The sequence below is a fragment of the Macaca nemestrina genome, chromosome 9 (assembly GCF_043159975.1).
Source record: "Macaca nemestrina isolate mMacNem1 chromosome 9, mMacNem.hap1, whole genome shotgun sequence".
Lineage (NCBI taxonomy): Eukaryota > Metazoa > Chordata > Mammalia > Primates > Cercopithecidae > Macaca > Macaca nemestrina.
In genome coordinates this window covers 7,613,682-7,640,606 of record NC_092133.1, presented here as the reverse complement: position 1 = coordinate 7,640,606, position 26,925 = coordinate 7,613,682, and the positions used below count along the sequence as shown (strand labels likewise).

Genomic DNA, 26,925 nt, shown 5'->3' with positions numbered 1-26,925 from the left:
GGAGATTTACAGTGTTGATCACCACGATGTTCAAAGCCCCCGAAACACTATTTGGTTCCTAACAGGTACTCGACGCATATTGGTTGAAAGAGAGAACACAAGGTAAATGTGCTATACTTCCTGATAGTCTCTCATCTAGAAAACCAAAGAGTCACAGCCACAACAGGAGGAGGAGTGAAGTCTTTTTTCCCTCCAGGAATCTGACAATATTCACCCAAAGTACTGTCCTTAGATCTTGTATAAACACACATTTTCCACTAATAATGATGAATCTTTAAAAACAGGCTACTTGGTCAGGCGTGGTGGCTCATGCCTGTAATCCCAGCACTTTGGGAGGCCAAGGCGGGTGGATCACGAGGTCAGGAGATCGAGACCATCCTGGCCAACATGGTGAAACCCTGTCTCTACCAAAAAAAAAAAAAAATACAAAAATTAGCTGGGCGTAGTGGCACTTGCCTGTAATCCCAGCTACTCGGGAGGCTGAGGCAGGAGAATCGCTTAAACCGGGGAGTCGGAGGTTGCAGTGAGCCGAGATCACGCCACTGCACTCCAGCCTGGTGACAGAGACAGACTCCATCTCAAAAACAAACAAACAAAAAACAAAACAAAAAAATAGGCTACTCAGAACAACTTTACATCACAGCTAAAATCAGAAAAATTGGTACAGAATAAAATGTCCAGGTTCTGGAAGAAGGAAATGAAAATTCTGTAGAGGGACAGGTTTCCCAGGGTGTTCAGAGGGAGACTTTCCTAACAGACCTTCAGTTTCAGGTGAGGGTGGCATCTGCCCCCTGGTGTGAGCTGAGAAGCCCCCTTATACAAGGCAGTGTGCTCTGCAGAAAGGTGGCAGCTCCCGGGGCTGTACAGGTGAAACTAAGGGCTTCGCCGAGGGCACTCTTGTTTCTAAGCAGACAGAAGACGGAACTCCCTACCTGACAAGCTGCGCGTTGTCATGGGATTTGCGAGGTAGAAGCTTCATTTTCCTCCAGTCCAGAAATTCATGGAGGCTGGTGAACGGGTCCTGACTTATAGAGCATTTGTCGATGTCATTCCACACTTCCACGCCTACCAACACGACCCGAATGTTCAGTGGTCTGTAAAACTGGGCGAAACAGGCAAAACTGGCACTGGAGTTGGGATCACGTTAATGAAAACTCGAAATGAAAATTAGAACAGATTTGCGTTATTTGAGGTTTACTGACACAGGTGAGAAAAATATCTCTGTGCTCTTTGGTTCCTGTGGTGTTGGAATTTAAGAAATATTTGCAGTGCCTAATGCAAAGTGATGCGTTAACTAGGTTCTCGAAGGTTGACCAATTAGATGCTGAAGTGATTAGCCTTGTACTGTCTGCTTTCATTTGTATGGAAGCACTCATTTCAAATGATTCATTGGTGATTTAAAATGTGCATACAGATGTATATTATAGCTAAAGATGGTCAGTGAATATCCACTGTGAGTGAAACAATAAGTGAATTAGGATCTTTCAGACGCTTCTGCCAAGGACAATAACTTGTTCATTTTGAGCAAAATGTTCTGCTTGTGAGTTACTGAAAATGAATCTGTATTAATTTTTCAGCAAAGTCTCAGCCTTGGCCAACACTATCATATTCTGTCACCTATAATCAACGTAGAAGGTTTTAATGAAATGAAGAAGTCAGTGTCTTTCAGAATAACGAAGGCATAAACAGAGTCCTTCTTCAGGAACACTAATGACTATCCTCCCAACAGCCAGAAGTTAGCTCACCAGCACTGTCATGGAAAGATCTATTAAATGAAGTTCCTCTTTTAAGGGCCTGTGAAACAAAGCAGCTGGCACAGCACTGAAAGCAAGACTTCTCACTCCCCTGCCTGCCCCCACCATCTTTGGGTGTTCCTGACCTCAGCCTACAGCCCATACCTGACTACACCTACAGGCAGGTCGTCCTGGGTCAGAGCAGAGAAAAGCAACTCCTCCAGGGACTAAGGGATGGCTTTGTCTCACAGGAGTTCAGAGGGCCAGCATGAGTGGTCAGGGTAAAGGTATGACCTACCCACTGTCCTCATAGGCATTACATAGACAAGGAGATGCTTTTGTACTCATGGCTGAGGGGGCGAGGACATGGTGTCACCTGGTTGGCTGTCAAATCTTTCAATGCCCCTGGTGTATGAGGCAGCACACAGGGAGAAAGCCCTCATCTTCCGAGATCCCAGGTAGCCAAGGAGAAAAGGGTGGCTAGTGATAGCAACCAAAGCCAAGCACCAGATAAAAGCAGGTCCTATTCTCAGTTGCTAGAAGCATCTGGCCAATAACAAAACTTATAGAAGTTCTGCATTTGCTAGTTAGGCACTATTCCAACATGGTGAACTAAAGTACAAGAAAATCCTCAAAGTTGAACATCTGACCCTAGATTCTAACCCACATAAGGCAAGCTCAGCTTTTCCCTTGCTGGTTCCCACAGTCATCTGGTGAGCATTGGGTTAGCAGGAGAATATGACCGGGGTACAAACTGCATTGCAGAATATATGCGGATTGCATTGGTCCAACTTGGTTTCAAACAGATCACAATTACAGACATTACATTAATGAGTTAACGAGACAATTACATGACTACAACACAGTCCAATAGTTTGTTTTCAATCAAGAATTGCATGGCCCACGCCATCTACTTGCAAACTCCCAGCCCAGGCTTCCGGGGCAAAAATAAGTTCCTGGCTGGCTCTGGAACTCTCAGTGCACATGTTTGGCTGCTGTTCACTGAGAGATTACATTTTCAGTTCTATTATATACAAAGGTAACAGTGATCAGAAAGCAGAAACGGAGGTGATCCAATGCTGACGCGTATACCAGCTTGCTAAGAGACGTCCTCGGAGTCAGACACCTTGCGTGGGCTCAGGGTTGTCATCTGGGAAGAAGACACTAGGTTTGCCTCCCAGGAGTGTTGCATGGAGGCAGTAACGAAGGTCTGCAAAGGACTAATTGTCATCATTCCTCAGTGCTAGGTTTGCTGCTTCCTAATCAAGGAGCTTTTCATGATAATGATGGGTTTTGCATTTCCACCTACTAGGCCTCTCAAACCACATCCTTAGAACAGATTTCATACTTAGTAGTAATATAACAGACAATCTCCCCTCTCCAAAATTAGTGCCATTGTTTGAGTGTTATATACGCTAAACTCACATCAAGTCATCATACATGATGCCTTTACTGCCTGCTGTGAAAGTTCTTTCCAGGGCTGCTGACGGGTTCCTTTTGATTCTTCCTAATAACCACCACCACAGCTAATGTGTAGTGAGCATTACTACATCACAGGCATGATGCCACGGTGGTGTCTGTGCTGTGGCTTAATCCTGAAAATAACTCTATGAGTTTAGAATTATTATTATTTCTATTTTATAGTCAAAGACAAGGAGGCTTGGAGAAGTCAGGTGACTTAAGATTGTGACTCCATGGCTTGGGGTTGGAACACAGGCCAGCTAACCCTGATGCTCATGTTTGAAACCACTAGGTAACACTGCCGTCTTCTGTGAGCGCTAAGACTCCCTCCCAAGATGGCCCACTGTGACCCCAGGCCCAGAGAGAAGCTCACGGCCCTCTGCGGTACACATGGAGCTTGGCAGCTGCCTGCCTGACTTACAAAGCCCAGAACATATGTGGACACAGTCAGAGACCCAGCTGAAGCAATTCACCTGTTTACACAACAGTAACAAATATTTGCTTGCCTCTTGCTGTGGGCTGGGCCGGCAGTGGCAGAGAGAGCAAAGATTAGGATGCCCTCGCCCCTGCTACCCAAATGCTCAGAGGTCACCAGGAGCTTAAGGCATAGCACACTGAGCTGTCAGTTCAGTTAACTCCAATAGAGTGAACTGCCAAGCAGTGGTGCATATACGAAGTCCAGGGACACTGCACTGGAGACTTTCGGGAAGAAACAGTGAGGCAGAATCCCCTGGGGTCTAATGAGGGAAACTGCATCTTTCAGGCAACTGGTTTGGGACAGGAGGGAAAGAAAACTGTCACATGAGTGAAAATACCCTAAGAAATTAAATATACAGAGGCTGGGCATGGTGGCTCATGCCTGTAATCCCAGCACTTTGGGAGGCTGAGGCAGGCAGATCACTTGAGGTGAGGAGTTTGAGGCCAGCCTGTCCAACATGGTGAAACTTCATCCCTACTAAAAATACAAAAATTAGTCAGGCCTGGTGGTGGATGCCTGTAATCCTAGCTACTCGGGAAGCTGAGGCAGGAGAATCGCTTGAACCTGGGAGGTGGAGGTTGCAGTGAGCCAAGATGGCGCCACTGCACTCCAGCCTTGGGGATAGAGCAAGACTCTGTCAAAAAAAAAAAAAAAAAAAAAAAAAAAAAAAAAAGAAAGAAAGAAAAAAAAAGAAATTAAATACATAGGCAATGAGTCCTTTCAGAAGCAGTTCCCTGAATTTGCAGCTGACACTAGCTTCCTAATGAATAAGGAGGACAGACTGGAGGCGAAGTGTGGAAGATGCAAACCCCACGATAGCTCCATTGGCAGGTGCATTCCCCGGGCTCCTGTGGGGATGTAATGAGGACCCAGGGAAAATTCTCAGCATCTGGCCTGGAAGCATGAGTGTCAAACATGCCTTCTGTGTTTTGCTTATGGGGGACTTTCCTGAACATTCCAGAATGTCACCTTCGTCACTAAACCACTCCTCTGTCTTCTAGTCTGGGATGTCCTCTTTCTCCATACAGCCAGCAGTTATTAATTTAGAATGGTCCAGGAGAGCCAAGACTTCAGCAAATGAGGAAGTTGCCACTGGCACAGTCATTGTTTTCTGGGATAAGACACTTTCATTTGTAGAGTTGAAAAACTGAAATTGAGAATTGTGTAACAGAGCTGGGAGTCATCTGTTAATAGACTTGGAAGCACCAAGTCTCCCAGGGAGTCTGGGTATCTCCTCCAAGGTCTTTGGTATCTGCTGGGGATGGACAGGGATGCCAGGGCCAGGGGTAGCTGTGTGCTCAGCAAATCGGCTCTCTCCCTGCCAGAAACACAAGGACAGCCAGGCTGGCAAACTCCAGGAGTCCGTTAGGACTTTTCCAAGGCACGGTGTTTTCTAATTACCAGTATGAGTTATTAACAAACCCCCAATTGCTCATTTTTGGTTTTGCAAACTGAAGCAAGATATAACCTAGAATAAATGTAAAGAAATACAAACACAGAGGACCCAAACACATCCCTTTTTAAAAATGGGGCTTCAGCAATTTCCAGTTTGGGTTTAATATAGTTTATCATTTCCTTTTGCTCCCGAGGTCTAAGAAGAACTCGTGTTCTCTCCTCATTGGACAGTCTGAGGATAGCCCGAGGCCTCCCGGGCAACAATTCAACTCTCTTGCCTCAGAATGGCACCTGCGCTCCCAGCTCAGGCACCTAAGCCTCCCACCCTCCAGGCCACCGTGGCTCAGTCCCGCTTCATGTTAGGATAACTGGAGGACCCTGGAGAATATCTGTACCCAGGCCCCGCGCCAGGTCAATCAAATCAGAATCCCTGGGCCAAGGTGTGGGAATCAGTATTTCTAAAAGTAAACATATAAACAAATAGACAAACAAACTCCCCTCCAGGCGTTCTAATGTCCAGCCTAGACCGAGGTCCAGTTCTAACTGCCGCGCTATCTTCGATGTCTCCTCTAAGATCCACCCTTCATCCCCTTGCCAGGACTTGCCTTTCACCAGGATTCTCCCGCACCTGGGCTTTGGGATAAAGTTGAATCTGCAAAGAGTAACTACTGAAAACACATCAACGGGCAGGGGTTGCCAGGGAGTTTGACCTACTTCAAAGGTGGACAAGGGCAATACCATCCCAGGATATCAATGGCCATGTGGGTTTTTCTGACTTCCAGAAAGTTCCATGCAGCCATAGCCTCTCTCTGAGTGGCAAGCCCACATCTCTGACTGCTCAGAGTGCCCTTCAGAACTCCTCTTCCTGCTCCTGCTTTCTTGGGTATGAAGCATCGTCTACCTGCCTCTCCATTCCAACGAAACTGGGGTCACATGGCCTCCCACTCGCCCTCAGCCTCTGCTTGGTCATCATGAGGTCCTGACTCACAGCAGGTGGAGTAGAGTCAAAGCCAAGAGCCCTTGCCGCTGGGGTTCAGCAAGACTAGCACTCATCCCTCGTCCTGCAAATGACTAACCTCTGCCCATCTCAGCTTCCTCTGCTTTAAAAATAGGAATAGTACGTACCTGAGAGCATATGCAAAGCACTTAGAGCCTGACACACAGTAACTGTTAAAAATAGTAATCAGGAAACACATCCCTTCAAGCATCTCTCAGTCCTCGTCCTTCTCACATCCCCACTTCCCCTGCCCCGGGTCATGTCAGGCCTTTATCACTTCTTTTTCTTCTTCTTCTTTTTTTGAGATGGAACCTCACTCTGTCACCAGGCTGGAGTGCAATGGCGCGATCTCAGCTCACTGCAACCTTGGCTCCCCAGGTTCAAGCAATTCTCCTGCCTCAGCCTCCCGAGTAGCTGGGACTACAGGTGCCCACCACCACGCCCAGCTAATTTTTGTATTTTTAGTAGAGACGGGGTTTCACCATGTTGGCTAGGATGGTATCAATCTCTTGACCTCGTGATCTGCCCGCCTCGGCCTCCCAAAGTGCTAGGATTACAGGCGTGAGCCATGGCTCCCGGTCAGGCCTTTATCATTTCTATGCAATAGGGTCCTCTCAGCCCTGTTTGTCTTTGGTTACTCCACCCTTCACACTAACTGCAGGGATATCTTTCTACCATCCCATGTGTCTCTCCCCTGCTTAAAAACATTCACCTAGCTCTCTATTCACTGCAGAATAACATCAAGACGGCTTTGTAGAACAACCGGGGCCCTGAACACTGTGAATCTTTGCAGCTTCATCTCCTCCTGCCCTAGCTCTGCATGCATGCATTTGCATACAATATGAGCATTCATGTACACAAACAAACATACATGCATGCAGGGCACACACATGTATGAACACACACATGAACACATATAGGAACACACATGCATGTACATGCACACGAAACACATACATGTCCACATCACACATACTCCCTCTTCTGCTATGCTCATGGTGAAACTGAACTTACCTTTCAGGATCCTCTCCCTGCAAAGACTCCCTGGCCCCGGGAAGAAGTAAGTGATCCTCTTCTGCATCCCCATAAACCTCCATTCATAGCATGGATCGTTCCTAACGCCTTGGACATGCTATGTGGGTTGCATGCCTGCTTCCCTACCAGCCTTGACGTTCTCAAGTGGAAGAACCACACCTGATTCATTCTGAATTATTGATGCAGAGGGCATAAGGCCTTGCAACATGGAGCCGAATTTCTGGAAGGGCCTTTGCCTTCATTTTTCTGAAAACTTAGAAAATGCAATTCAAATCGAATAAGATGGCTTGGAAACAAGGCTAGAGTGAGGCACCCTCACCAACCACTGTGTGTAAAATCTGCTGTTTCAGAGGACCATGGCTGTGAAAGGCTCAGCCATGACCAGATCCCTTCTCACACTGTCCCCGCAGGCAAGAGACTCAGTATTCCTGAGAGACTATGGCTGCTTTAGGACAGCGGTTGCCATCCACATTACACATGAGAATTGCTGGGGAGCTTCTGAAAATTCTGAGGTCTAACTTCCTCCCCTGCTGCCCCTTGAAAGCAGCAATGCTTTCAGAAGCTCCCAGGGCAACTCCAATATGCGGGACTTGTAAGAAGCCTATTTTAGGCTGAGGGTCATCAGCATCAAACAGCCAACATCCTCTCCAGCAGGATGCATTGAGGAAGGACAGGTGGTTTACACAGAGAGCGCTGCCATTTTCTTTGCCGGCCCACAGTGTGAGGAGCAGTTAGTGAACAAGTACCCCAGGAATAGGACCCAGTTTCCAGGGGCTCCTCCAGCAAGGAAATTATCTTTGTGAAAGGTGAGTTTCTGACCTATTTGTTCTTAGCAAGGGATTTTCCAATAGCTGATTGAGCTGAAAGTCAACTCCTGTGTTCCAGGACAGTGAAGCCTATGGATCCCTTAGAAATGCAAGCCCACCCTCAGGGTTACATTGGTACAGGCCTGCAATGATGGGGACAGATTGCAGGGGCCTGTGGGATCTGTCATCGGGAGACCTGGGAGAGGCTGGCTCAGGAGCAATCCAAAGGATCAATGAACTCTGTAGGGGTTCTGGAGCTAACTGGGAAGTCCAAAACACCCTCACACTGGTATTCCACCTGACCAGAAGACAGCCTGGAGGAAGACATGTCCCCAAGACCACCAAAGTCCAGACAGCTGTGGTCTGGCATGTCCTGAAGCTGCCCCAGGACCCAGGAATTATACACTCAGAGGACAGGAAACAGTTCCAACCCAAGGCCCAGAGGCAGAATCTCGTCTTCGTGCTAAGTCAGATGAGGTCCCTCAATCTCATTTCCAAACATTTACATGATCTGAATGATTTAACTACCGAAAAAGAACTTACCTTGTCAACGTGATTAGCAATCTCTATTAATCGCTGCTTAACTTTTTCCAGATCTTTTCCTTGCCTCTGAAACTTAACAATTTTAAATGTCAGCATTAATACCAGCAAGAATATCAATCATGTCTCATCTTCCTGGCTCCTGGAAATGTGAAGTCTTGGGATTTTACAAACCACTGGGGACCCTCCACAGTTCATGGTGAAATGAGCTTGCATCCTGCTGAATATCTTTCCGGGCTGGGGACTCCCTGAAATTCCCTGAAATTTGCCTAAGCCAAGTGCTCTCAAGACAGCAACTTCTGCAATTTTCCAGCCTCATAAATGATGGAGGCAGTGACATGTTTTGGCAAAGAGGAAACAGACAACTAGAAGTCAGTCCAAAGCCATTTTTCATATCATCGACTTGATTTTAACTTCCTGAGAAATTTTCTTTGTATTTGTTTTTAAAAATTAAAAAGTAAAAGTAATAGAAGCTCATGGCAACTTGTCAAACAATCCAGAGGAGAACAGACAAAAAAAAAAAAAAAAAAAAAAATCAACAAATTTCCCATTCCCCTCTCTAATCTGACCTTCCAGAACGGGAATCGTTTTCTGAAAAATAATCAAGCGTGTGTTTCATTCATATGTGTTGAAAGAGTCTATGAGAAAATATTACCCAATAACCCAATTCATGTATGCCAATGAGGCAGTAAGTAAATACAGAGAAGATAATCTTTAGAAAAACTAATTCAAAATTAATTAAAATAAAAAACGGAGGTAGTATCAAGCCATAGCTCAGAGGGGAGGATTTTTCTGCTGTGTCTCTATAGCCTTCATTCATTCATTCATTCATTTTGATTAATGACATATGCGATTATTTTAAATGTGCCATTTTAAAGACTAAACTTTTCCCCAAAATGTCTTAGAATATAATCGAAAGCCTTCTGTCATTCCCCTCAGTTAATTCTCCTCGTTTGGAGCGCTTAGCTATAGGGCAACTCTGTTTTTTTTTTCCTGCAGGCTTTGCCATTACTTTATAGATCAAATAAATTTTTAATATCGTATACTTTATAAAATCAGAAAACCATTGTTTCAATGGGTTGTTTCCACTGCTTTTAAGAGCACATAGGAAATGAGGTTCATTAAAGCAAGTAATAACTTGCAGAACATGTCCTTTTTCTTTTTTCTCTCAACAACCATACTGAGAAATTTCAAAAGGTTCTTACCTCTCGGTTGTCCGCCACGATCACCAGCTCCACATACTTGGTCGCCTTGAGGGTCTCCCTTTTATGCTGCCAAGAGTGAACATGCACTTAGTCTCTCTTAATGCCTCTCTGGGGCTTCTGGAACACCGCCAGTGTCTCTCAGTCCAAACACTTTAGGTTGAGACTGTATACCCCCCATCCCCACCAGGCCCCCCACACCTCCATTCCATCTAGAAGTTTACCCCAGCTCCAACCATCTCTTTGTAAAACCTTCTCAACATGAGTGACCAGCTTCCATTTCCACTTGGAAAACCCTTAAAAAGGAGTTTAACCTTTCTGCTGAATCATGGATTATTGGAGCAGAAAAAAATCAAGACTGTTAAACAAAATGAGCACATAAACAAACAGAATCAATGCACTCCCTAGAACAGCAGCCAGTCAAAGGTCATGTATTTCAGACCACGTGTAGCACATTGGAAGCTCATTAGAGAAGATGATGGAGTTCAACGCATTGTGGCTGTTCCCTTTGTCTTTATGGTCTAAGTGTACCTGTTTTGAGACTTGAGAAAAGTGGAGGAGAATACATTTTGAACAGGAACCATAAAATCATTTTTTAAATGATCATATAAAAATCTAATTAGAAGCAATGGAAGACTGGGGCGGTCTGGAGAAAAGGGAACGGTCAGACTAATGAACAGAGAAGTGAGAAAGGTATGAGGAGGAAAAAGGAGCAAAAAGAAAGAGAAAGAAATAGAGTTAAGAAAAAATAAGACTGCAATATGCCCCTGGAGAACAGGGATTTCATAAGAGTGAAACAGTTGAGAGAACATGGAAAGTGGATATGGAAGTGGATGAATGGAGATGATTCAGGCAGCAGAAATAGGAACCCGGTCCCCAACAAAGGCGGCTCCTGAAGTGGGTCACATTTTAATCAAACTTCCTCAAAAAACATTCACACTCTTCTGCGAATTACTGGGAGAATTCCAAACGCATTTTTAAGAGAAATAAAGCAGTTCATGGAGGGTGGTCTCGAAAAGCAAACATTAAAAACAAAAAACAAAGCCTCTGTTTCTGCCATAAAATGCAGTTGGAGGAAGTGGGGGTTGAGTTGGTCTTTGGTCCTGATGACTGATATTGCTGGTTTATGAGTTAACTACGCACACTGCTTCAAGGTAAAAACTTGCATGTTATAACCACTCTTTCAGACAAAAGCAAAAGAAAATCATGAAAGTATGCTTTGAGCCAGGTTTCCAGTCACATAATCCTGAGGGAAACATCTTTTATAAAACAAATCCTCATCAGTCCGGGATCTTCCAAACAGATTTTTACAAGAAAAATGTTTGTATTATAGCAGTGTTCCTTCTTGCTGCCCAGCTGTGCTAATTCACGAATTTAGGTGTTCCTAAAGATATCTGGAAACCTTACAGAAAAGGAAAAATAAAGCACCAGGAAAGGTACAATTTCTCATACGTTTAAACGTTATGAGAAGAAGTTGTCAGGCTTTGTAAGCATACCTGTAGGCATGCTTTATGGGGATAACTGTGCGTTACTTATAAAAGAAAAAACCTTTGTGTGTCCCCATGGTACCCACGGGTGCACACAAAATGAGTCACCTTCTGAAAGTGTGAAGACCTTGCCCTTTTTCCTCATTGAGGCGTGAAAGAGGCAGAACCCTCTCTGTTGTCCACAATTCCCTGATTAACCATTGACAAATTTGGCTAATTATGCGGAAGAAAATAAAGCTCCAGCAATGAAAACCTAATCTCTTGTTGAAAAACTCATGGAAAGGAATCTGGTTGTTTAGACGTTTACACTTTTCAGCCTGCAGAGGGGTGACATAAACGACCATGGGATATTTCCAACTGGCTTAGGATCGCCATTCAGAAAATACACAATTCCAGATAATAAAAACAAACATGTGAACACAATTTTCCTGTCTCTGCAGTTTTCAGAGAAGTCTACATTTTCTCACGAATTCAGAGAACTGCAAGCTCAGAGGGAAGCTTAACCACATAATAAAGAAAAGCACTGGGGGAGTCTTCAGCTCAGGGCAGAGGCTTATTCTATTGCTAGCTGCACACACAGAGAGAGGCTTACATTATCCCCACGTGATTTCCACCTATCTGGTTGTCCAGTTAAAAACAGCAACAACAACAACAAAGAATCATGTTTTTAAATTTGTGATATGGAGAGCAACATTTGAAACTGGTTGCTGAAGACATGGAACCAACCCAAATGCCCGTCACTGATAGACTGGATAAAGAAAATGTGGTCCATATACACCATGGAATACTATGCTGCCATAAAAAGGAATGAGATCATGTCCTTTGCAGGAACATGGATGAAGCTGGAGGCCATTATCCTCAGCACACTAACACAGGAACAGAGAACCAAGTGGGAGTTGAACAATAAAAACACATGGACACAGGGAGGGGAACGTCACACACCAGGGCCTGTTGAGGGGTGGGGGATGAGGGGAGGGAACTTAGAGGACAGGTCAGTAGGTGCAGCAAATCACCACGGCACATGTATGCCTATGTAACAAACCTGCACATTCTGCACGTGTATCCTGTTTTTTTTTTTTTTTAAAGAAGAAATTAAAATAATAATTTTAAAAAATTAAAAAAAAGAAACTGGTTGCTCGATTGAATTTTCATTTTGGGGGTTATGAACAAAAGCCCTTCCTCAAATGAGAACAGCAGCCTCTGAGATTGGCCCAAAAGTCTCCGTTCCCAGGTGGAGGCAGAGGCCTTCTTTGAATCTTGCTCAAGAGAGAACCAGTTTCTGGGCCTCTCAAAGTCATCACAGCCAAGTTTCCAAGGATAAATATCCCCCAAGCAGCCTGCAATGAGGACTCTGGCAATGGGAACTTAACTCAAGTTAGAAAAGCAAGTTGAGACTGAGGCTGCAATAAATCCTTATTGCAAATCTTTCTTCATATGGGTCATATCATTTGTATAACACTTACTCATCCCACGCTATCTACCAGGGATGCTGTTTGTGCTAGGCACTGTGTAGGGTGCTGGGGATACAGTGTGGACAGGAAATCCACGTTCCTGAAACCCAGTGTCCTCCTGAAACTCATATTCTGGTGGGGGCTTGGAGAAGGTGAGCCCATACAGAATTAACAAAAGTAAGAGAGAGTGTGTGAAAAGTACAACAAAGGAAATCCACAGGGTTCTGCAGGTAGGATGAAGGTGGGCAGTGGGCAGGCCTAAGGTAGCTGAGGCCTGAAGGATGAGAAGCAGGCATGTGTGGAAAGATTGCAGGAACAGTGTTCCAGGCAGATGGAAAGGCAACAGCAGATGTCCTGAGGCTGTGGAGAGCTTGTGGGTGTTGGCAACAGGCCGTATGGCTGGAGTCTGGCAAATGGGGGACAAGAATGGATGAGAGGAGGTGGAAGATGGGGACAGGACACTGGGGCCATGGCAAGGAGGTTGAGTGATAGCCTAATAATCTAACAGCATGGGGGCCTTGAATGTGAGATTTTAAAAGTATTGCAACTGGGAGCAGTGGCTTACGCCTGTAATCCCAGCACTTTGTGAGGCCAAGGTGGGCAAATCCCTTGAGGTCAGAAGTTCGAGACCAGCCTGATCAACATGGTAAAACCCTGCCCCTACTAAAAACACATAAACTAGCCGGGTGTGGTGGTACACGCCTGTAGTCCCAGCTACTCGGGAGGCTGAGGCACAAGAATTACTTGAACCTGGGAGGTGGAGGTTGCAGTGAGCTGAGATGGCACCACTGACTCCAGCCTGGGCAGCACCACTGACTCCAGCCTGGGCAAAAGAGTGAGACTCCATCTCAAAATATATATATTTATAATTAATATATATAATATGTATAATTAATATATTATATATTATAAAATTAATATATAATTAATATATTATATAAAATTAATATATAATTAATACATTATATATTATTATTATATAAAATTAATATATACTATAGTATATATTAATATATACTATATAATATAGTGTGTATATAGTATATATACTATGATATATAATATAGTATATAATATACTATATAATACAGAGTATATAGTATATAATAATACACAATATAGTATATATTATATAATACAGTATATATACTATAATATATAATACAGTATATATTATATTATAATATACTAGTATATATTATATATAGTGCTCTGGCTACTGGAAGGAGAATGGATTCTAGGGGGATGATACTGGATGATATTAGAAGCTGAGAGTGCAGCGAGGAGGCCATGCAGTTGTCCAGGTGAGAGGTGGCAGTCATGGTGGACATGGGCAGCCACATGCAAGCCGGCTGTGCTATCACCCGATAGCCAGAAAAAAACAATCACAATGAGACCAGAGCCAATGTTTCCATTGCCAGCAAGATCAGCAAATGAAATCAATCAAAAGTTTGGTTTCTCTTCCTCTAGGCAAGAAAAAATCAGTATTAGCTCAAGCAAGGCTCCACGCCTTGACTCTAAGATCACTTTCCGCACGTTTGTAGGTTGAGCTCCGATTTCGGTTAGGAAAGGTTGTCTCCACCATCCTTGACTGTGACTGGCATGGGGACAGCACACACTGATCATATCCACACAGGATACAGCCTCTGACACCTGGCCAACATGTAGGTAGGCAGAAGTAAACAAATGAGACAAACTGCCAGGAGAATAGGCTGAATCTGGCAAACTGAATGTTTATAGGGACAAGTGTGAAGTATTGAAATTAAGCCTTAAAAACGAATGACACAAGTGAGGTCTATTATTTATTTATCCAGAGTTTCAGTGGATTTGAAACTCACTAGGAATTCACACCTGGAAAACTGGAGCCTCCACTCACACAAACAGATATTCAAAGCCCAGGGCCAAGGAAGTGGTGCTGCCCTGTTCCCCACCGCCAAGCGTTTTTGTTTGTTTGTTTGTTTGGTCTTGTTTTGTTTTTGAGACAGAGTTTCACTCTTGTCGCCCAGGCTAGAGTGCAGTGGCACGATCTCAGTTCACTGCAACCTCTGCCTCCCGGTTTCAAGCGATTCTCCTGCCTCAGCCTCCCAAGTAGCTGGGATTACAGATGCCTTCCACCAAACCCTGCTAATTTTTGTATTTTTAGTAGAGATAGGGTTTCACCATGTTGGCCAGGTTGGTCTTGAACTCCTGACCTCAGGTGATCCACCTGCTTCAGTCTCCCAAAGTGCTGGGATTACAGGTGTGAGCCTTGTATCCGGCCCCCACTGCCAAGCTTTAAGAACAACTAAGGTGGCCGGGTGCGGTGGCTCACGCCTGTAATCCCAGCACTTTGGGAGGCCGAGGTGGGCAGATCACAAGGTCAGGAGATCGAGACCACGGTGAAACCCCGTCTCTACTAAAAATACAAAAAATTAGCCGGGCGCGGTAGCGGGCGCCTGTAGTCCCAGCTACTCAGGAGGCTGAGGCAGGAGAATGGCGTGAACCCGGGAGGCGGAGCTTGCAGTGAGCCGAGATCGCGCCACTGCACTCCAGCCTGGGCGACAGCGCGAGACTCCGTCTCAAAAATAAAAAAAAAAAAAGAACAACTAAGGTAATAAGAGAACATGATAGTCTCTTAGAAGAGGCATGGAAGCAAGGATGGTTGTTAGAGAGGAATTCAGTATGCCTGTCATAATTAAGGAGTTTTTAAACAGTTCTGGCCAGTTCCTGATATTCAACTCTCATTAGGCTCTACATATAATGTGTTATATACTACTGTGGCTACAAATACCCCACCACTACTGTGCCTTCTTTAAACAAATACGACAGGCTGTCTAGAAACACAAAAGCAATAGCACCAGTTCATTTCAGAATGGCCACCTTCGAGGAAGCAAAACAGCACCTCCCCAACTCGCTGTCCTATATGTACACGGCGGCCCAAGCAAACATTTCTTTTCAGAGAAGGCAGCAACTTTTCTATTTGACTCATAATTATCCATACTAATGGAGGGGAACAATGGCACAGATAATCCCTAAAGAAAAGGCAATTCAAAACTAATTTGCATTTGCCTTTGGGATGTCTTATGTGATTTTTTCCAGTAGATGTACAGTCTTTGCCTTGCTCAGAGCTTGCTTAGGATAATGTTAAAATTGGTTTGCATTCTTGAGTGAGTAGCCGATGGAGAGGGAAGGAGTTTGCCGTGGGGGAGCTGAACAGTAAGGAGGCTTCAGGCTGGACTCAAAAATCCACAGAGAGAACGAGCTGACTGTGACGCCCCTGATGCTCTGTGCCCTTCGAGGGGCAACTTGGGTTCTCACTAAAATCTAATGTAGAGCCTTGTGAAAAAGACAAACAATAGCTCAGGTTTATATCACAGCCAGGGTATACCCTGAGTGCAGATTTATTCCTGATGCTCTGTGAAGAAAAACGCAGACACCTGCAGAAAAACCAGAGTCTGCAAACCAGTCTTTGCAATAGTTAACATTTAGTGGGGGCAGAAAAATATAGGGAAAAAGCAAATGCAGTTGCTGCATTGCATAAACAAGATTAGTTAGCAGCCTTTCCGTTGATTTTGTTTTTTTTTTTTAAGAGTGAAACAAAGGCAGTGTAAGCAGGGCAGGAAATATCCCTTTCATATTTACCATAGGTGCTAACCAAAATAATCTACTATATAATTCCAATTCACAAGGATTCCACATATTTGAAATTATTTTTCACACCATTTTCATTATATACATGCATTTTAAGTCCAGGATGCTTTCTCTTCCATAAAAACCATCACAGCGCTTTCTAGAGAGAAATATTGAGAACTGAGTTGACCGGCATCAGTGCCTTCCCTTTTCAATTTAAAGGCTCATTTGCACTTCAGCACGCATTATTCACAAAGCACCGTTATTATTCCCATTCTCCCCATTTCTCCACAAGTCAAAATGACTGGAAATTACAATCATGCTTCTAGAGAGCTGTAAGCTAAAAGAATTAAAATATGGCTGGCAAGTACAGATCAAGTTTGTACTGCTAAATGAAACGACAAACATATTTGAGTGTCATTTAAACCATCAAGTTATAAATCTCATAACGTGGGCAACATGCATTCAACAAGGTACTCAAAGCAAAGAGCCTGGAAAACAAAATGCAAATGTCCTACTTGTTTATGACCGGTAAAGCCACAGCTTAATCACATCTCCTTCAAGGTTTGGAATCAAAGGCAAAAGCATCTGAAGAGTAAAATAAACACGCCGTGGGACCCCAGAGGCTAGTCTTTAAGTCCATCACTAAGACAGGTAGCGGGGAGAAGCACAGGATGAAAAGTCTCCTGAGCTTGTGGGGGTGGAGGTTGGGGGGCGGTAATTTTCAAGCTCTGTTCCTGGGGATTAGGATACAATGTTCTGCCACCAAGCAGCAATGTCAAGGTGAGCCACAGTACCAGATGGGAGAGTTCCTCTCCGTCCTGTGACGGGGCAGGAAACGAAAAAGAGGTTGTGAGCACCTGCCATAGAAACTCTTAGAAACACACTAGCAAACAGAAGATGTGAGGGTTACACAAGCAGAATACCTGGACTGAAAGAACGAATGTAAAATTAGAGTTAAAAGTCCTGAACTGGTTCAGGTAAGAGCAGTTTTAGGGGAACAGACATCTATCCACAGGTATGAGGGGAATTCTAAGAATGAGAAGGAATCGGCCAGGCGCGGTGGCTCACGCCTGTAATCCCAGCACTTTGGGAGGCCGAGGCGGGTAGATCATGAGGTCAGGAGATCCAGACCGTCCTGTCTAACACGGTGAAAACCCGTCTCTACTAAAAATACAAAAAAATTAGCCGGGCGTGGTGGCAGGTGCTCCAGCTACTGGGGAGGCTGAGGCAGGAGAATGGCGTGAACCTGGGAGGCAGAGCTTGCAGTGAGCCGAGATTGCGCCACTGCACTCCAGCCTGGGAGGAGACACAGTGAGACTCCGTCTCAAAAAAAAAAAAAAAAAAAAAAAGAATGATATCATTTGTGATAACCTCTACTGTTTCCAAATAGAAAAATGATTTAGAATGAACCAAGAATAATATTCATTAAATGCTGAGTGCTAAGCAGTGGTCTACTGAAATTAAAGTTAGGAGACAACAATGTGTTAGAACGAACCTGGAAGAAATGTTCCCGGACACTCAAATATAAGCACAAGTGACATCCTATCTATAAATTTTCTTGATTTCTTGTCAACAGAGGAACAGGAAATCCAGAAATGAAAAATCAGGAAATTGTTGATAATTTCCTATCTGTTTCTGCTCATTTAAATTCAGAGCCTCCAGCCAAATGTTGGGAATGATCACCTTTAATCCTTGTTAACAGAGCTCTACTGTGGCCTCTGGTGCCCACATAATACCAGACAGAAAAAGGGCAGGCCGCCCTTAGGGGTGGAGGTTTCATGGTGGGACACTACACGTGTCAGGAAGGGAAGACAGTCTGCAGCGCAGACTCCCTTAGGCAACTACTCTTTCCGGTGCTGCTGCAAAAAGGAAGACATTTTATGAGCAGATCCAGGGGCTGGTGGCCAGAAAACACAGACTGCTAGGACAAGCATTTGCAGCTGGGACTGTGGGTAAGTAAGATTCCTGAGGCACACCACGTGGAGGAAGGCCCCATTCACCTCTGCATAAGTGTGTGGGCAAAGAGTGAGAATTCTCTGCGAATTATAGTAAGAACCCAAACTTGCTCATAAAGAAGGCTCTATGTGGTCTTTTCGCCTCCAGGAGATGGAGAGCTGCTAGAGAGTAGGTCAGGGTCCAATCTTCTCTTGCTTGCCATGGTGGGGCCCAACCCTGGGCCTAGGACCATAATAGGGTCTCTTGGGAGTTTTCATGAATGGTGATTTTGTCATCCTCTGATCCCAACTATGTGACTTCACCCAGCATATTTTAATGAGTCTGAGGCTGACATCTCCAATACAGTGATGGGGATTTGGGTTATGGTTACACTCCACTGTATAATGTCTACCACCTCCAGATAAACTGGGTACTTCTATCCCCCAGATGCCACATCATCTAGATGGCAACATTTCTCCAGATATCATAATATTGGGTATCCATAGCTTGAGCTCCTAGCTTCCCAGAAACACAAAATCGGGTATCCCTCTTACCCTTCTTGCCCATGTCTGAGAGGGCGGTGGGAACACATTATCTGCAGTGAGGCTTGATGTGTTGTGATGTGATCCACATGATCCCCAGATGCTTTTCAGGTTCTTTGCTGGGAAGAGTTTGTATCTGTTGGTTGCATTTTTCATTGGTTCTAAGACATAGGTTTCATTTTCAAACATAATAAGTCCCCTGTTGAAACAGAAATAAGAAAAAGTATAATTTTAAGGGCAGCTTCTTGTTTATGGCTAAGACACAGCTCTTAACAAGAGAGAGAATGAAAAAAGAAACACCAATTTATTTATATTCTCAGATTTTAATCGGAAAGGACATTTCTGTGACATATGTCTGCACTGATTCATTTTGCAAATCTTTTGGAAAGTTAACCTAGGAATTGTCTTTTGTTTGAAATATTTTATGGTAAAGAATACAGTGCCTTTTGCTTTTGTATGTTTTTATCACTTTTTATGTCTCAAAGATATATTGCCAGGAAGAAGAATGAGGAAAAAGATGTTTCAACTGCTTAGAAGTAACTGTATCTGAATTAGCAGCCACATGGCAAAAGGGAAATGTTTAACTTTTAAAAAAATTTCAGTAACCTCAGGGGTACAGTAGCTTTTGGTTATGTGGATAAATTGTGTAACAGTGAAGTCTAGGATTTTAGTGTACCTGTCATCTGAGTAGTGTACACTGTAGTGTCTTTCATCCCTCCCCCACCTCTTGGCCTTCCTCTTCTGAGTCTCCAATGTCCATTATATTACTCTGGATGCCTTTGTGTACCCAGAGCTTACTTCCCACTTAGAAGCCGGAAAATGCCATATTTGGTTTTCAATTCCTGAGTTACTTCACTTAGAATAACGGCCCTAGTTCCATCCAAGTTGCTCCAAAAGTCATTAGGAAATCTTTTTATGAAATGACAATTCCTACATCTAATTATTTATCCTGATCAGCCCTGTTCCCTAAATATTTGATGGAATTATAAGCATGAGTACAAATTGATATTTTTTATTTACTTATTTAATTTGTGGGAGATGTGTGCATAAAAGAACCCACTCAAGTACACAGAGCATTAGCACTGCTTCTTGGAGGCTCAGGTCTGGCCTCTGGATCCTGTGTTCGGCTTTTTCTGGAATCGAGGAACACCACAGGGAGAAATGTCAGTCTCCATGCTGCGAGGGTGGCCTCTGGAGTCTGGAAGCGCTCTGGGTTTGAGTTCCATTTTGTTACTTACTAGTTTGGTAACCTTAACTTTCTTAGTCTCTTTCAGCCCTGGTTTCTTCACCTGTAAAATGAGGATAATGGTGCCTACTTCTCAGGGTTGCTATGTCATTGAGTCAAAACACTGAGCCCAGGGCAGGCCCCAAGTCAGTGCTTGGGAGGTGGTAGCTCTCTTTACTATTAATAAGGGCAGATCCATGGATTAGGCATCTGTTAACATGTTAATCGGGAGACTGAGAATTTCAGGAAAGTTCTGTATTTTGTTAACCCATCTGCTCATAGGAATACTGGTCACTCATGGCTCTGCGATACAAAATATAGCATTAATAATATAAATACATTTCTGGGAATGACAATAACTAAGAAAGAACCTTTTGAGCCAACTTTAGGTCTGGGAATAAAAGCATAGATTCTTTGTAAAAATGGACAAATTTGCTGAAGACTCTAACTTGCAGAGACAGAAGGTGACATTTAGCCATGGACCATGACACATGTCTGACCTTCTGGAGCTCACGGCTAAGGCCACGTCCCACTCCCTGGAAATGAGTAATGCTAGCCTTGGGCTGTCGGGTTCTTTCAAACGATGGGAACCTTGGCCTGCAGCTTGGTTTTCATTTCTCTCTTTCCTATGGTGGGGCAGTGAAGTGCTTTAATTTAAAAGGTGCTTCCTGATGTTGAGAGAAAGGTTTTCTTCGGAGAAATGACAATTAGGGTAACAGCAAACTGGCAGCTCTGAATTCCCACGTGTCTAGTACCTTATGTTATTTAGCAAGGTGACCACTATCTCTCCACTTTGGAAAGACACAACATTTTCATGCAAAATTCATCTGACTGAAAATGGACCCTTCTAATACAGTGACTACTAACCTTTGTGAGACATGAACCTCCTCAGACTCTCCCTAGAATAATTCACATCCATACCTGTAGGGGCTAAGGAAAAATGTCCCCTTTTGCCCTCTGAAAGTTCACTACAAATCAACTGACAAAAGGCAGATATATTATGTGAGAAAAGCATACAAGTTTATTTTAACATGCATAGCACAGGTGAATTGTAGAAGAATGATTACTCAATGGGGGTACAAATGGTTATATACCCTTCTTCTTAGGAGAAAGGGAGGGAAGTATGGATAATTTTAGGGGGTGAATAAGTGACTTTTAGGGGAATTCACTGGGCTTGAAGAACACACAGTGGCCTGGGACAAAGTCTGTTGGGCCCGCAGAGCGGACGATTGTTTATGACAAAAGTCTGTCTGGATGTGTCCACAGGCTTCAGTCTTTCTTCCTGTGACATGAGTTAATGAAAACTCAGAGAGGGACCAAGGTCATTGATTTCTTTTTTGGAGGGTGTCTAGTTTAGGGAGATAAAGGAACTTCAGAGAACAACTTCATTCTGTGCTTTGGGAGAGACAGAGATGGGGTGAAGGTGGGTGCCAGGGGCCAGAGAGACCTTGAGGGTTTTTCTACAGTTCAGTATGTCAAAGAGTCATATTTTGGAGTATCAGTTTCTGAGCCCCAACATACATAACCACAAAATTTTGCAGATTATTTTAGCAAATTCAGGACTGAGGATGAGGTCTACGGAGATGGAAATGATGTTCAGGGCATTAGTTCTAATATATAATTATATACAATATATAATAATATGTATAATACGTAATTAGTTCTAATATATAATTTATATTACAGCAACCCAAGGATCTAGGTATACATCAATCCTCGAGGAATAGCTGGTCAAGTTGCAAACTCCATGAGTTTTCCTTAATCTAAGCTTCTTTCCAAGAAAGCTTAGATTGTATAAGGTGTTCCTATGTCATTCATTACTGCTTACCTATTTGTTCAGTCATTTATCATCCTATGCTCATTGATGGCCCATTTGTAGGTAGTATTTAACAACTCTTAAATTTTAAGATTGACAGGCCAGGTGTGGTGGTTCACACCTGTAATCCCAGCACTTTGGGAGGCCGAGACGGGTGGATTATGAGGTCAGGAGATCGAGACCATCCTGGCTAACACGGTGAAACCCCAACTCTACTAAAAAAAATACAAAAAAGTTAGCCGGGTGTGGTGGCGGGCACCTGTAGTCCCAGCTTCTCTGGAGGCTGAGGCAGGAGAATGGTGTGAACCCGGGAGGCGGATCTTGCAGTGAGCCAAGATCGCACCACTGCACTCCAGCCTGGTGACAGAGGGAGACTCTGTCTCAAAAAAAAAAAAAAAAAAAAAAAAAAAATTGATTGACAGTATCTCAACGCTCAAATGATACGGAAGGAAGAGGTTTGAGTTAGTCAAGTATCTATTCTGAACACAACCGGTAAGCAAATACAGACTAATCAACTCACTATTATTTAGCTGGCCTACTCTACCAATCCTGTTTTATGAGTTGTTATGGGCAATGGGAGAAACAGATCTATCATGCTCAGGATGCTTGTATCCTAATAGACAAGGAAGCATCGAGATACCTGGGACAATTAGAAATCACATGAGAGCTAAGATGTGCATTGAAAGAACCATAAAACTTAATGCTTCAGAGAAGAGGGAGTCCAATGTGGTTTGGAGCAACTAAAACATTTTTTGATATTTTCAAATCCCAAATTTGTAGAAATTGTTACTTAGTCATGAAAATGTTCTCATGTCTCCTTTTAAGTCATCCAAAGGCCAGATTGACTAAAAGTCATTCTATGAAGTGTTGTCTTCCCCCACACTGGTGTCCATGTGTATCACCAAACAGATCACTCAGGAATTACTTTGGTCAACAACTCTGTGGAGTGGCTTGTGTCTCTTTCTCTAAGATGTTCTTTATGAAATAAAATGTAGACTTCTAACTTTGGAATAGGTAGGAGAGGATTTTTGTTTATTAAAGTTGAGTTTTAAAAGCCTAAATTAAGGATGCGAACTTTAAAAAAATAGGCAAAGGGAGGCCGGCTGCAGTGGCTCACTCCTGTAATTCTAGCATTTTGGGAGACTGAGGTGGGTGGATCACCTGTGGTCAAGAGTTCAAGACCAGCCTGGACAAGATGGCGAAACTCCATCTCTATTAAAAATACAAGAAGTAGCTGGGTGTGGCGGCACGCACCTGTAGTCCCAGCTACTCGGGAGGCTGAGGTGGGAGAATTGTCGAACCCAGGAGGCGGAGGTTACAGTGAGCCAAGATGTGCCACTGTACTCCAGCCTGGGTGACAGAATGAGATTCCCTCTCAAAAACAAAAAAACAAAAACAAGCAAGGGGAAAGTGGAAATGAATACCATCAATTCTGCCCTAAAAAGAAAATGGCAGTAACATTTCATTTGGTAATGCAACATTTTCGATTTTACATTGGATCTAAATAAGCTGAACAAAACGTAAAACATGTCACCACGTTCTAATCATGAGAAGCAAATTACTGAAAAAGTTTTTCTACTTAGTGGAATACTTCTAGCAATTGTTACTTAGTCGTAAAAATATTTCCTTATCTTCTTTTATCTTTTAAGTCATCCAAAGGCCAGATGTTGAGAAATCAAGATGAAGGCCTTCCCTTTACTGCAAACAATTGGCAGCCTATAATAAGCTTAATTAAATAATTGCTTTGGACTGTCTTGGGTGTAATTAATTATTTAGCTCTAAAGAACTGCTGGAAACAACAGTGGACACAAAATGCAAGCATTCAGGGTTTCTGAGATACAACATTTTGATGTTCTCACAGCCCTTACTGGCCCTGAGTTAGATAAGTGAATGTAATTTGTTTTAAGTTGAATGTCATAGATGCTGAGTTGTAAACTTGAAGTTGGAAGACTGTCAGGGCATGGAATTTAAATCCAGTGGACTTTGCATGTGGGGTTCTTTCTCCCTTGGTAGAGTAGGAGGAAAAGATGAGAAGAAAGTCTCCAATGTTTGGGAAAGATGAAGACCGCGGGTCCCTTCTCTAGAGTGACAGGAGGAGGCTGGGCCAGCCATCACCTCAGGCTCAGGCCACATTCTGGGGCAGAGAGAAAGGGGTTCTCAGGGTGGTGAGGGTCACCCCCCGTGGCACTCTTCTAGGACCCAGGTTCTGGGCCGTGCTCCGTAGATTGAGCACTCTGTTGATCATGGCTGCAGCTCCCGCCATGACCCCACTGTCCAAGGTGCGCAGGTGGCAGAGCTGGGAACCCAGTCGGGACCTGTGTGTCCCGGGCTTGGACCTCTCATCCTCACACTCGCCTGCTTCCCTTTGTGCAGTTTTGAGAGAAGGGCCCAGAACCAGCAGGAGCATGAAAAAAAAGCAGAATTAAAAAAGAAAAGGACTAGAATTAGAATGAGAGAAAATGGAGCCGCTGCTTTGAGAACCAGCAGCCTTCCTTTCAAACGTAAAATCCTGTTGTTTTTCCTTGACTGGAAACAAAGAGGACTCTATTAAAATTTTATTAGTTGATTATTTTAGCTTTCAAAATGAACACTCAGGAGACCCATATTTCCTCAAGATAAGTTTTTGTCCTTCTGAAAATTCAGTTTTTAATCTCCAAAGCCACGATGCAGCAGGCACCAGGGCCGCTTAATGCCTGATCCTGATTTTTCTGACTGTACCTGGCGAGCAGGACAGTGGCACATGGATTTTGACTGCCTGTAATAAGATGATGATTAGAAAACATGAATTATCCTGGCTAGCTCAGTGTCCAACTGCTAACTGAATTTCCTAGAAAAAGACTTCTGGTCTCAGTGTGGTGCTGTCAATCATATGGTGGAAAAGCAGATGGCTTGAAATTTAATTTCGGCTTTTTTTTTTTTTTTTTGGAGGAACTCATGGGTGAAAGTAATATCTCACCCCATACATGTTTGATAAATAGTCGTGGCAGCAGTATTACTTAACACATAAGCACCACAGGGCTTCAGCAATTTCCATGTGAACTACTCAGGTACAATCGAAACAAATATTCTTTATCCCTTTACTACGTGCAACGCACTAGGTGAGACATGCAAAGACCCGTTGCCTGTGGTTCCCATTTCAAATATAACTCACGACCAGGGTGTGGGAGCACGACTGAAGAGGTAAGAGTTTAAACTGTGATAAAACACATTATGAATAGTTATTACCAAGGACTGGGCATAGTGGCTCATGCCTGTAATCCCGGCACTTTGGGAGGCTGAGACTGGCATATCACTTGAGGTCAGAAGTTCCAGTCCAGCCTGGGCAACATCGTGAAACCCCATTTTTCCTAAAAATACAAAAATTAGCCGTGCGTAATGGTGCGTGCCTGTAATCCCAGCTACTTGGGAGGCTGAGGCAGGAGAATCACTTGAACCTGGGAGGCGGAGGTTGCAGTGAGCCGAAATTGCACCACTGTACTTCAGCCTGGGTGACAGAGTGAGTCAGATACTGTCTCAAAAACAAAAAGTGTTATTACCAGCATTACCAGCACACCAATAATAATAATAGCAGCTATGATGTATGAAAAGATGCCCTGAGTCAGGCTCCTTTTTTAAATTGCAGTGTTATGGAAAAATAATTCACAGAGCATTAAGTTCACCCCTTGAAAGCATACAATCCAATGGTTTTTAGCATATTCACTGAGTCATGCAAACATCACCACTATCTAATTGCAGAATATTTTCATCACTCCCTGCAAAACTCTAGACCTATCAGTAGTCACTCTTGACCCTCCATGGCCCCCATGAGCCAGAATCTCGAATGTATTATTTTCTTTTCCTTTTTTTTTTTTTTTTTGAGACGGAGTCTCGCCGTGTCTCCAGGCTGCAGTGCAGTGGCATGATCTCGGCTCACTGTAACCTCTGACTCCCTGGTTCAAGGGATTCTCCTGCCTCAGCCTCCTGAGTAGCTGAGATTACAGGCATGTGCCACCATAGCCAGTTAATTTTTGTATTTTTAGTAGAGATGGGGTTTCACCATGTTGGCCAGGAGGGTCTCAATTTCCTGACCTCGTGATCCGCCCGCCTCAGCCTCCAAAGTGCTGGGATTACAGGTGTGAGCCACCATGCCCGGCCAGGAATATATTATTTTCCTTAATATTTACAGCAATCCTGTAAAGCAGATAACATGAGCCCATTTTACTAATGAGGAAAATAAAGATGAGAGCCCCCAGGTCACTGTAGGAGGTTCTGTAGTGTCCCCCCAGCCCCCAGAAAAGATATGTTTAAGTCCTAATCTCTGGACCTGTGAATGTGACCTTACTGGGAAAAGGGACTTTGCAAATGTAATTAAATTAAGGATCTCAAGATGAGATTGTCCTGGACTAGGGTGGGCCATAAATCTAATGACACATGTCTTTAGAAGAGTCCGAAGAGGAGACACACAGATACAGGGAAGAAGGCCAAGCGAAGATGCAAGCAGAAACGGGAGTGACATCTACAAGTCAAGACACACCAGGGATGGCCAGAAGCCACCCAAAGCGAGGAGGGCGATGTGGGAGGGATTGTTCTGTAGATGCTGCAGAAGAAACCAACCCTGCTGACCCCTTGATTTCAGACTTCTGGCCTGAAGAGCAGTGAGAGACTACATTTCTGTTGTCTGAAGCCACCTAGTTTGTGGCAGTTTGTGAAGGTAGCCCTATGAAACAGACACAGCCATACAGTTGATCAGCAGCAGAGCCAAGATGTCCCAGTTGGGACCCGGCTCCTGGGCCTGGTCACTTGCCCTCATCATACTGGATGGCCAGCCTCCTCTGCAGGGTCACGCACAGCACTAATGCCGGGGATGACCTTCAAGGCTGATGCATGACCTTCGAGGTCCAGGTTAGCCAACCCTTCCTTCAGGATCCCCAGCATCCAGGGCCCTTCTGCAGAATTCCTCATGTGGTTTTGTGCAACCTGCTTCCCCTCACTAACAACATTTTATTAAACTGATACCTGGGCTCCCTTTACACACCCAGGGAATAGTTTCCTTATTTCTGTTGTTTTTCTTAGAACCGGCTTTGCAACTTGCACTTGACCAGTAGGTGAGTAAGTGATCACTAAATATTTGCAGGACTATTGAACAAGCATAAGACTGAACTAGAGGCTTTGACATGTAGGCCACGGAGAGCCATGGTGGGCTGGAGTGCAACGGGTTGGCAGGATTTAAG

The 26,925-nt window shown here is 43.9% G+C and overlaps 1 protein-coding gene across 3 annotated transcripts in view; it reads right to left on the bottom strand.

Annotated features, from left to right (window-relative positions):
• The window catches only part of LOC105471414 (ADAM metallopeptidase domain 12), a 398,606-nt gene that overhangs the window by 100,711 nt on the left and 270,970 nt on the right, over positions 1-26,925 (bottom strand). For all 3 annotated transcript variants that reach the window (XR_011607578.1, XM_071068931.1, XM_071068932.1), the window contains exons 6-9: positions 18,687-18,873; positions 9,651-9,716; positions 8,449-8,520; positions 933-1,102 (exon numbers count right to left, since the gene is read on the bottom strand). Coding sequence is in view for 2 of the 3 variants with exons in the window: in XM_071068931.1 (XP_070925032.1) it covers positions 933-1,102; positions 8,449-8,520; positions 9,651-9,716; positions 18,687-18,873 (495 nt within the window). In the remaining variant the exon portion in view is untranslated. The remainder of the gene's footprint in view (positions 1-932; positions 1,103-8,448; positions 8,521-9,650; positions 9,717-18,686; positions 18,874-26,925) is intronic.